This window comes from Eurytemora carolleeae, unplaced genomic scaffold (genome assembly GCF_000591075.1).
Source record: "Eurytemora carolleeae unplaced genomic scaffold, Eaff_2.0 scaffold698, whole genome shotgun sequence".
NCBI lineage: Eukaryota > Metazoa > Arthropoda > Copepoda > Calanoida > Temoridae > Eurytemora > Eurytemora carolleeae.
The window spans coordinates 31,428-43,591 of NW_019396861.1; the positions used below are offsets into that span (position 1 = coordinate 31,428).

Consider the following 12,164-nt stretch of genomic DNA (forward strand, 5'->3'; position numbering starts at 1 on the left):
GTTAATTAGTAATGTTTCTTTAAAACAGAATATTATACGGTTAGAAGGTTTGCTAGCACCTACCACTCTATTTTCTATAGAACTAATGAAAATACCTTCATATAAAATTGCATCGAAATTACGTCATCGCGTTTTAACATAAAAATATCAAAAATAGATATTTCACTAAAAGTTATTTTGATCAAATTTAGTTTTAAAATAAAATACCTGGAGGGAGCTCTAGAGGCATATCCATAAATAGATTTACCCCCCGCATATACCGGGTCTAGGCTAGATAGGTCAGATTCACTATACCCTGGGTATACAGATAATTATTATCATAAAATAATAATCAATATACAGTTTACCTACAACGCTTCTAACTTGAGCTGCTAAACTTTTAGTAGCTTCTGTAAGAATAAGACCAGCTGGAGCTTCATACTGCTCCCCAACATCTGTATCAGATTCAGTATTCCTAAACACAATAAAAATTATATATGAATATACAATTGGCTTAACCACTTCCGATTCGGGTTTACTTTAATTGTCAAATTTGAGATTTAAATGCCATTTTAACTATATATAGATACTGAACTCTATTATTTACATGTTGTAAAGTGGGGGATACCGCACGCACCCCTGACCGCGTCAACCTTTCACCGGCTAGTCCTATTTGAGTGTCTGCTTTATTTACCCAATGTCCGGGCGATACAGTACAAACTAGGACCGGAAAGGTTGATCCGGCTCGGAAATTCAAATGTACTACGGCTGCCCGTGACTGTTCAATTGGTTGCACGTTGATAAGGGGGTACTGTTCTATTGTTTACACGTTCATAAGGGGGTAGTGTTCTAAATACTGTGAAAGAGGAATACAATTCTATTGTTTACATGTTTACATATTGTACAAGAGGAATACAATTCTATTGTTTATATGCTTACATATTGTACAAGAGGAATACAATTCTATTGTTTACATGCTTACATATTGTACAGGAGGAATACAATTCTATTGTTTACATGTTTACATATTGTACAGGAGGAATTCAATTCTATTGTTTACATGCTTACATGAGGAATACAATTCTATTGTTTACATGCTTACATATTGTACAGGAGGAATACAATTCTATTGTTTACATGCTTACATATTGTACAGGAGAAATTCAATTCTATTGTTTACATGCTTACATGTTTAAATGTTGTTAAGGGGGGAGATACCGTTCTATTGTTTACATGTTTACCTGTTGTAAAGAGGAGATGCTGTTCTATTATGAGTTGTAAGCTTAGACGCAGGTCGCTGGGGAAGCCCTATTTAAAAAAAAATTGAAACAGTTATTTAAAGATATATTGAATATTTTATCAAAAAAGTTAATTTTGGAAAAGGAAAATCTTCTCTGTCTATAAAGTGTAATGCCTTCTATAAAATGACCCACCACCAGACCGAAGACAAATGGGAGTATTTTCATAGTAGATTTTAATAATTCATCAACAGTGCATATGGTCAATGTCAGTTTCTTTAAACTTAACTTTCAAAATACCAACACAATTTCGCTATGCGTGAATCAATTAATATATCGCTTTAAAATTTCAATAGAGTTACAAATTACTTCAGATATTGGCTGAAAGCTCTATGATGCTTGAACTTTTCTCGGTACACCGGGTTCCAGGTACCTTAGAACTGCATTGGCCATTGCATGATTGATTAAACATAAACTGCTGACCTGGGATACCCTCTACGTCAGGACTGCATAGCTCTGACTTGATCTGCCTTGAGTCTGCTTGATTTTGTTTAAATGAATAGGAAAGGTTGGATTGAGGCCTTTCTAGTGGAGAAACCTGAAAACAAACATGAGTTTTAAAAAAAATGGATAAAATTTTTGAAAGTATATAACTTAGCAATCTTAGTAAAATATAACTTTTGACAATATCAGGGAAGAAAAAGGCAACATAATTTTACATTTTTCATACAACTTAATTATTAAAAACGTTTACATTTTTTAAGGGGGGGGGTAGACAAAAAAATATTTACCCCTTGAATCTTCTTATCCTGAAAGTTCTTCTTAATTTCCGTAAGAAGACCTTCATCAAAGCTTCTTGAACCTCGAATACTCTCCCTTAGGGCCTCAGCACCCTGACCAGCCTCAGGGCCTCTGGACTCCGCCAAATCCTAAAATACTTTAGTTTGAGATATCGATTCTAGCTTCGGCGACTGAACTCGATTTCCAATGGACACACTTATTAATAAAAATACTTTCAATAATAAATTATTTTTTGACTTTTTACTGGTTTAAAAGTTTTAAAAAAGGGAATGATTTTTCATGAAAATACATACCCTTGCAGATAATGGATTTCAGTGAAGATATGAACTTTTTTATTTTGATATTTTACCTGAGAACTCTGACTAAGAACATCTGTTTGTGCAAGAGAAGGATCATTACCAAGCCTGAACCTCACAAATCCAGCATCATTAAACAGCATCGAGGAGGGCCGAGATCTTTAATTAATTAAGTAAAATACTAATGCTGATAATAATAATAATAATAATAATAATAATAATAATAATAATAATAATAATAATAATAATAATAATCCACCTGAGATTTGTGTACAAGGCGGTGTCCATGGTGGCGCTAGTATCTCCGCTGTGTTGACTAGACCGCTGACCGGCCTGTCCCCGCCTACGGGCCAACGTGTTTGTTAAATGTTGTCCACTAGCGGAAAGTGCAAGTGTAGCAGTACAGTGAACGTTCTGCCAGGGCAATTCATTTATTCTCTCAATTCTCATTTTTAAAGAGAATATGGTACCGTCAAAACTATTCTAAAGAGTTGCATGCCCGATAAACACGGGTACTCGTTACACCTTTTTCGCATTTCTTTACATCAAATTTTGTTTTGTCAATTTCCTTCTTTGTTTCTTGCTGCATAAATCTGCAAGTCATCTCTTGAGGAAACCCCGATTCAAAATAATGAATTTTCGAAAAAACAAAGAGATCTTTATAATTTTTGCTTTGACGACGATTTAATCTTAGGAGGGAACCGTTGTGAATGGACAATGGACATGCCACTTTATAAATCGAGGGCCACGTAAAATTACGCCAAAAAGTCATGTTAATAATAATTAACAGAAATATAATGAAAACAACAATTATAAATTAGAATAATTAATACAATAGATCGATTAATTAAGGAATATATGAATGAATTGTACCAAGAATTATGAATAAATGAATGTTCTTAAATCAATCAAAATATTAAACCAAATTATGAACAAACGAAAAATAAACGGCGATCAAAAGTATGTAAAAGAATTCAATCATAAATGAAAGGATAAATAAACGTAAAATTAAAGGTATAAATGATTAAACCCCCCTGGTTCTGTTCTGTTAGAGAAAGACTGTTGGATATCTGGTTGTAACTGGTCAGTGTCTGGTTGTAGCTGTCTGCAGGGTTCAGAACTCGAACAGCGTGGTTGTTAGAACAGATTTCTGTGTAAATTTCTTCATCCAACTATAGAGAATACAGAGTTAAAGTTAGAAATATTTTATTAAGATCTGTTAAACATCAAATCATACCTTTCAAACGAAAAATATTTTAAAAATTAATTTTAATATAAGGTTTTTTTGCGAAAGAATAGGAAATAACAAATTTCTCTTCTGAATATTCCGTATTACCCCCAAGCATTTCTTTCTTTTTCTTCAAAAAATTGAAAATGATAAAAAGAAACAAATGAAAAAGTTACTTGAGTAGGCGGATTTTCTCCAACTCCGCATTTCTGACAGTTACCCTCCCCACTGCAGCATAGGAGGGGAGAGCAGGAGCTGCAGCCCCGCCCTGGAGGAGCTGATCCATCCTGTCTTAAAGGAGTAGTTGCAACCAGGGCCAACAGGAAGCAGATCAAAATCTCTAGTACTCGTAGAGCAACCTAGAGAGTTAGGGTTAAAATAGCAGCTCTATTAACCGGTTAACAATTATCAACAAAATGTTTTAAGTTTTGCCTCTCTGAACCGGGAACTTTTGAATGTACGAAATGAGTAAATATGTCTAACCTGGTATCCATACCATGGGTCTGGTATATCCCTAGGATCAGTCCGTAATAACCCGTGCATACCGATCATACCGTACAGCTGTACACCGCCTGAAATCATTTCCCGCATTTGTAACACAAAGTAACACATATCTTATCTTTGAAAATAAACAATAAATAACTTATACATTTTTTATGCTGAACTCTAAATGAATTAAGTCTTTACCGCAAAATCAGATTTTTTAATCCACATATATTTGCAACCAGGGAATAGGAATAAAGGGAAAGGAAATTGCGCTGGTCTGGCATGAAAAGCCAGTCGCACTGCTTTGCAGACGAGTTCGGTATCCCTTACACACACTCTTTTGGTACAGACACACAACATGATTACAGTCAAGTAAATTGCAGAACAATGTCGTCAATTATAATTAAACTTGAATAACGAGTAGTTTATTGTAAACTTTAATCAAATTATATTCTTTGCATGAAAATTTGGCTTTATAGTGTTGACTTAAATATGTAAATAATATATTACATGTATATTAAACTTAGTTTTAAGTAATTAAATAAGAAAAAAAAACTGTACTCTCCTAGACTGTACAAATACCGAGATTCTTATGTACTGTATATACCTACAGTACACACCTTCGGTTTGGTATTCCTTACACACATTCTTTTGGTACAGACACGTACACACGACGTTTCCGCCCCCTGTTTACATTTCCAATAGTGAATTATGTAAATCTGTCCGATAAAATAATACAATTTTGAAATATCAAAAGTTTACACCATCAAGCTGCAAAGCTATTGGGATTTGAAAATTTAAGTTTGTGACAAAGACTCAATTACTTTTAATTAACGCTTATGATCGGAATCCGTTTAACTTCCTGGATCCGGATCCGCAAAAAAAGTGGATCCACGGATCCGGACCGACGCGAAGGGGCAAATATTAACTAAAACCTGATAAAAATCAGTTTGCTCTCAAAACACCAATCTCAACTGTGGAAAATTGAGCGATTGTTTTAATAATATCTAATCTCTGAATAGTTAGTAAATTTTAGCAAAATCACTTAAGCGAAAATATTTTTTAATGCTTAATTTTTTTAAGATTTCACTAATTGTAAAAAAAAATGTGCAGGGCCTCTATTTGTTTATGGCGGGGACAGATTCCAGATTCTTATCAAAATTAACATGATAGTGAATCCCAACTTAATCCACAATCCTATTCCTGATTTCACATCTTTCCTTAAACTGACTTGACCTACCTATAAGACTTCCTAGAACAGCAACTCCCAGAGTCAGATTTACAGCTCTGGAGAGAGGGTTGGAGTGGGTTGTTGGTAATCGCATAGAGTAGGCACCTAGGATACAAATATCAGATTATATATTTAGAGTAGGCACCTAGGATACAAATATCAGATCATATATTTAGAGTAGGCACCTAGGATACAAATANAGATGCACCTAGGATACAAACAATGGATCATATATTTAGAGTAGGCACCTAGGATACAAATAGTGAATTATATATTTAGAGTAGGCACCTAGGATACAAATAATGGATCATATATTTAGAGTAGGCACCTAGGATACAAATATCAGATTATATATTTAGAGTAGGCACCTAGGATACAAATATCAGATTATATATTTAAAGTAGGCACCTAGGATACAAATAATAGATTTAGAGTAGGCACCTAGAATACAAATGTCAGATCATATATTTAGAGTAGGCACCTAGGATACGAATAATAGATATAGAGTAGGCACCTAGGATACAAACAATGGAACATATATTTATAGTAGGCACCTAGGATACAAATAGTGAATTAAATATTTAGAGTAGGCACCTATAGGATACAAATAATGGATCATATATTAAGAGTAGGCACCAAGGATACACATAAGAGATCATATATTTAGGAGTAGGCACCAAGGATACAAATAATAGATCATATATTAAGAGTGGGCACCTAGGATACAAATATTGTTTTATATATTCAGAGTAGGCACCTGGGATACAAATAAGAGTAGGCACCTATGAGGCTAGGAAACATATAATTGATCATATATTTAGAGTAGGCACCTACGAATAGGATACGAATAATAGATCATATATTAAGAATCATAGATATTTTTTCATTAAATTGACTTAGGTGTTTAATTTATTTCAAACCATTTATCACCTTGGGAAATGTATTTATTGAGGCAGATACATAAATAAATGTAATAAAATTGTATGCAGTTAGCAAAGAGAATGTAGTAAAAAAAGCTAGTACATACCGGAACCGGTTTGGTCGTACATAAGCTTTGGATAAACAGATCTGTTCATTTCACACTGCTGCCGAGACACAACCTAAAATAAGTAAATTTTATTTTAAGAAGTATTTTGATTTTTAATGTTTTATTTCTGGAAAAAAATGTTTAATTTTTCCCCACTGTTTCTTGGTCATTTTTGCTCTCTAAAAAGCGAGAGTAATTCTAATGTAAAGGAACTGTTTACTCGCCTCAAATTCTATAAATTCTATTTGATCGAATGGTCAAAATAAGAAAACAAAGGATAATGTAATCAGGTTGCAAAGATAGATGAATTAGAACAAAATATAAGATAAGATAAGATAAAGTTTATTGCTAAAATAAATGTATCTGTATACAGATAGAGTTTACAATCACAAAATTGATGATTATATTAACAGTACAAGTATAAAGCAATTAGGTGGAAAATAGCTCTTGGCTGTTTTGATTATTTTTTCCACCTAAATTTTAGTAATAATAACAAAATATTTCAATTAAATAGATTTAAGGAGAACGATTAGAGATCAGGGTGCAAATTTATCATATGCAAAATAGTTTATACACTAATTAGAGGAAATTTTAAATTGTTACCTTTTTCATTGTAGAGTAGATATAGAAGTATCCTGCAGATAGGAGTAAACTCCACACAATAAATATTCCTTGTCCTAAACATTGTAGAGTAGATATAGAAGTATCCTGTAGATAGGAGTAGACTCCACACAATAAATATTCCTTGTCCTAAACATTGTAGAGTAGATATAGAAGTATCCTGCAGATAGGAGTAGACTCCACACAATAAATATTCCTTGTCCTAAACATTGTAGAGTAGATATAGAAGTATCCTGCAGATAGGAGTAGACTCCACACAATAAATATTCCTTGTCCTAAACATTGTAGAGTAGATATAGATAGAAGTATCCTGCAGATAGGAGTAGACTCCACACAATAAATATTCCTTGTCCTAAACATTGTAGAGTAGATATAGAAGTATCCTGCAGATAGGAGTAGACTCCACAAAATAAATATTCCTTGTCCTAAACAATTTGTTATAATATTTATTTCTTGAATTAGATGTTTCAGAAGTAAACAAAAATAAATAAATCCAGAACCTGTCAAAAGTGTGAACATTTTAAGATAAACTTTTAATTTTCTTAGTGAAAGGGGGGGGGGGTTAAAATGATCTTCTAGTATAACTGACCTAAGAGGAGAAGGTATTGTAGTTTAGTAACTAGACCAACTGTAATATCTAATGATATAGAGATTAGAAGATGAACACAGCAGAATATACTCAGAGCTCTGGGGGTCTGCACTGAAGGACTCAACAGTTCAACCTGAACAAAAAAAAAAGATTTTAATCAGTCCCATGGGTTTATCTTAATTCTGAACTTTTTAATTAAAGGTAGTATTTCATGAAAAAAGTAAGAGCTTCCAACAATGGCGTTAAGGCATTAGATTTTAGGAATGATATAAAATAAATTCATGTTCTTCTGTGTGAAGAGAAACAGTTGACGTGCTATCAAATAAAACCGGGTGACATAGCTCTATTACTTCCGAAAAGTCCACATCGCACGAGAGAGAAAGGTTTATCTTCATTTTTTCTTTATCATTATCATAATATAGACTATATAGCTTTACGGTTAATTAAACATTTAAAATTGCAAAAGAATTAAAAGTGTACAAACCCCTCCCCCTGCCCCCTTTTTTCTTTTATATTCCAAAAAATACCTGTGTAACTCTCAGTAGTGCTAGAAAGAGTATTGCAAAGGATGATGTTATACAAGGGTATCCTATATTCAATAAAATATACGCAATAGGTGCGTACAGGCTTCCAGCCTCATTATATGCATCCCAAAGCAGAAATACGCCACGGGAAACACCTGCAACGGACATTTTTAAAATAAAGGTCAAGAGATTTTTAATTTGCAATGGGAAAAAAATTCTGTAATAGTTTTGTTGTAAGCTTTGTTGGACAAGATTGAATGATTTTTTTAATGAAATTACCTACGACTAGCATACACAGGTTTAGAGAGAGAAAAAATCCACGAGAGAATAATCTTAATATTCATCAACATTTAAATTTCTGTCACTTACTCACGTATTTATCACTTCACGAATCCAACAAACAATCAATCAATACATCAATCAATCAAACAATCAATTAACCAACCAAACTACAACCAATCAATCAATCAGTTATTAAAATTAATGAATTATTTAATAAAATCAACCAATCAAGCGGTCAATCAAGCAATCATTTAATCAAACAAATATTTAATCAAATTATTAATCATTGATCAGTTATTCAACAGTTAATTGACGTCGAGACCAATCTAATCCAAATAATTTTATTTGAACAAATTTTGATGAATACCTAGAGAAAAGATTGAGCCTACAAATACTAATTGTGCAGTACAGAGCCAGAAGTACAAACAGTACACCTTCAAGATAAACAATAATAAATTGGAAGAAAAATAATTATTTCCATAAATAAAAAAAAAAACATCAAAAAACTCTTCCGTAGATAGAAAAAGAGAAATATAAACGTCCACTTTATGTTTTACTTAAAATAACCCTGCAGTATATTTACAAATCTTTAAGATCAAATGTATTTCATTTAAAACTAGCTGAAAGGGCCGGCGTTGCCCGTAGAAAAAAATGTTGAAGAAAAAAAGAAAGAAAAAAATTTGAGAAAAAAAAATAGAATTTTTTTAGCCTATAAAAATTTCAGAACAACAATTGGTCCAGCCGTTTGGCCGGCAATACGCAACATATACATATAGGGATGTTTTGTTTTATTATATAACTGACAAAAAATACATTTCTTATTTCTGATGTTTTGTTTTTCTATTTTACAATATTATAAAAACAAAAATTGTTCTTAAAACATGTCCAATTAACTTATTTATTTTTAGTTCCTGAGAAATAGATATGAGCCTGCCAAGCCATACTCCACATACTCTTACTCTTACTTGACCCAACACCATCAGGGGATACTGCAGGCTAAAAATAGTTAAAAATATTAGCACTAGAGGTCTCAGACTCAGTTAATAAAAGATTTTATTACATTTTTACTCTTCATTTTAAAGAAGATTAAATTTTTGTTTTCCTTATACACAAGTTTTTTCTGGGTTTTTTGAAAATGTATTTTGCAACGACACTCCTTAGTGATTAGCAACATAAAATTTATCTAAATGGATATAAATCTAAATAAAAACCCAACATAATGAGAATGAATAATGATGTAAGAATGTTTTGTATTTCGTAATTTATTAAAGGCATTACGTGTTTATGGGGGGCTCCAGATCAATGTTTTTTTAGATTGGCACACAGCCCCCCCCCCCCCCCCCCCCCCCGCCATGACCCTATTATACATTAAAAAAGCACTTATTTTACCTTTAATTCGCTTCAACCCCCGTTATTGCCCCGAAAATTGGGGATGTAAATTCTCGAACACGGATTGACTTGAAAATCTGTTTTTTCAATATATTTTACCTTTTTCTCCCCTTCAACTTGATCTTGAGGTTTAGTAAGTTTAGGAAGTAAATCCTTCTTGTTATAATACTCCTCCTCGGTCCTACGGACACTGTCAACCTTCCTTGGAGGTTCCTTAAAGGGATACACCGCGTTATTCTCCAAGAATTTTGTTTCCCGTTTGGGATGGAATGAATCGGGTTTGCAGCATCAAATAGTTTTTTTTTACAAAAACGAAGATATCTTTTTTTACTCAGGCCGGTTTTATTTCCTTGGTAATTCGATTATGGTATATTCAAAATAAAGGGATTACTTTTCAAAGTAGAAATTAACTTGACAAACGGATCATTGAATTCAAGAAAAACTTTTGTCTAAACTGCTTATTTTTTGTTATGTTCACCTGTTCCCTGTAATGATCCTGGTAGTCTGCTAGAAGATCATCCTGATCTTTCCTCCGTTTATCTGAACAAACAAACTTGAAAACTCCCAACAAAGTAGCTAAAGCAGTCTGTACAGTACACAAAAGTCATTCAGATTATATAAGGCGTCCAGTGCACCAAATGAATCAGCCCCTTCAAAACAAGATTATAATATCTGAGCAAAGTGTTTATTAATTTTCAAAAATGCAGTACACTTCTTATAAACAATGACAAATGACCAATTCCGGAATGGCATTAAAAAAAAACTTTGAAAAGGCAAGCTATTCCTATTTTCTTTAAAAATTGTGTGTTGTCTACCTTGTACGACAGGTTTAAGTGTAGTAGTTCTAGCCGGTGTTCTAGGAGGAGATCTAGGAGGACTAGGTGGATCCATGTCATTGTGCAGGGTTGGTAGATCAGCAGCAGATACTCCTAATATTTAGCTTTATACTAAATTTAACAAAATGACTGACATTTCTTCTTACTTTGAAAGTCAGTTTTATTTGATATATTTTCAAGAATTACCCAACTGAACAACACTTTTAAAAGTTTACTTTTTCACAATTAACCTTCAAATTTTAGACATAAAGATTAAAAAAAGTTACTAGCTATACATAACATTATGATGTAAGGTCTCCAAAGTTTCCAATGTTATGTGTAAACTGTCTATATAAAAAACATTCTTTTTTAGTGTCTATGTGATTTTTTAAAAAAGGGTTATCGTCCAATCAACATTGATTTGAATAGGAACGGGCACATATTTTTATTTTTTACAATTACCTCTCGCTACCTGATTTATTATATATTATTATATTTATTATATATAAATATGCATTTATTATATTTTTAGAACATGGAACAAACAACAATAGAATTCTGGAATATTTTGAAAAGAAGGAAGGGTTGGAGGCGGGGGGATCTGTCTTAAATGTGACCACTCCTTGTTTTTTGAAAGAAATCATTTACCTAAAATGTTGCTCATGTGATCATTTCCAGCTCCATAACCAAAGTGTTGAAGAATATCATTTGGTAGTTTAACACTGTTCATAAAACAAAATAGATATCAAAACTTCAATCAAAATTTATTCTTTGATCTTAGTCTAATTACTGTTTAATAATCACTTTTTTCCATTTTCATGGGGCTTTTGAATTCCATTTGGTAAATTTGGCTTAATTTTTTCTCTTTAACAAAACGGTGCATCGATACTTTATTTTTTTTTGTAAGGAACTTTTGTCTTCTTTTTCAATTATATAAATTTTAAATAATCCATTTTATATCCCTAATATATTTGTCTTCATCGTTTTTTCTGGGACTATTCAACCTAGAAAATATTCGTGTTAAATAAAAGTAAAGATGTTTACAAAACCATTTTCCCCTAAATCTCTCCCTAAAAACTATATCTCCCTGGTTAAAAATGATATGCCAGATTTAATATTTCTGTAATTTAATTTTTGAAAAAATTAAATAGTTTTGTGGGTCCTAGACTGGTTGAGCCCCCCGCAACAAAAAAAAACCAGAACAGGCTATGGGCCAAGCGGTGCATGAATATGATCAATGGAACGTATTTACATAATATTTCATTTATGCTTTATTTACAGGGCTGGATACTTTTTCAGACAGAATCGACACGGAAGATGGGGGAGGGGGGTCGTCTGGGTTGACCTACCTGGGTTGCCCAAGATCATCAGCTCTCTGCCAGTTTGAATACACAGGAAACTGGGGATCAGAGTGTATCTCTGTATCAGAGGGAAATCTGGATAAGTTTTCACCTGATATTCTTCATATTGATAATCGTCGAATGAATTAAGATCAACCGCCGAATTAGATTCATTTATTGAAGTTTTTACCTCTGAGACCTAAAAATAGTTATCTCTATCCTCACTTAATATTATCTTTTAACACAAGAAATTAGAAGAGAAGTTAAAAAGATTTTTTTTAAATTTAAGAATGTTACATTTCTGATTAAGGATTATAA

At 32.6% G+C, this 12,164-nt stretch overlaps 1 protein-coding gene across 1 annotated transcript in view; it reads right to left on the reverse strand.

The window, feature by feature from the left end:
* LOC111709480 (uncharacterized) overlaps window positions 1-11,940 on the reverse strand; it is a 31,454-nt gene extending 19,514 nt beyond the window's left edge. Inside the window, exons 1-24 of the mRNA XM_023483147.1 lie at window positions 11,856-11,940; window positions 11,469-11,510; window positions 11,155-11,228; window positions 10,507-10,620; window positions 10,170-10,231; window positions 9,791-9,904; window positions 9,214-9,298; window positions 8,670-8,736; window positions 8,300-8,352; window positions 8,024-8,175; window positions 7,497-7,629; window positions 6,890-6,963; window positions 6,287-6,359; window positions 5,269-5,364; window positions 4,026-4,114; window positions 3,719-3,901; window positions 3,349-3,486; window positions 2,574-2,728; window positions 2,368-2,473; window positions 2,009-2,146; window positions 1,701-1,815; window positions 1,221-1,287; window positions 348-454; window positions 208-295 (exon numbers count right to left, since the gene is read on the reverse strand). Of these exons, the coding sequence (XP_023338915.1) occupies window positions 208-295; window positions 348-454; window positions 1,221-1,287; window positions 1,701-1,815; window positions 2,009-2,146; window positions 2,368-2,473; window positions 2,574-2,728; window positions 3,349-3,486; window positions 3,719-3,901; window positions 4,026-4,114; window positions 5,269-5,364; window positions 6,287-6,359; window positions 6,890-6,963; window positions 7,497-7,629; window positions 8,024-8,175; window positions 8,300-8,352; window positions 8,670-8,736; window positions 9,214-9,298; window positions 9,791-9,904; window positions 10,170-10,231; window positions 10,507-10,620; window positions 11,155-11,170 (2,225 nt within the window). The 5' untranslated portion in view covers window positions 11,171-11,228; window positions 11,469-11,510; window positions 11,856-11,940. The remainder of the gene's footprint in view (window positions 1-207; window positions 296-347; window positions 455-1,220; window positions 1,288-1,700; window positions 1,816-2,008; window positions 2,147-2,367; window positions 2,474-2,573; window positions 2,729-3,348; window positions 3,487-3,718; window positions 3,902-4,025; window positions 4,115-5,268; window positions 5,365-6,286; window positions 6,360-6,889; window positions 6,964-7,496; window positions 7,630-8,023; window positions 8,176-8,299; window positions 8,353-8,669; window positions 8,737-9,213; window positions 9,299-9,790; window positions 9,905-10,169; window positions 10,232-10,506; window positions 10,621-11,154; window positions 11,229-11,468; window positions 11,511-11,855) is intronic.
* Window positions 11,941-12,164: the final 224 nt, after the last annotated feature.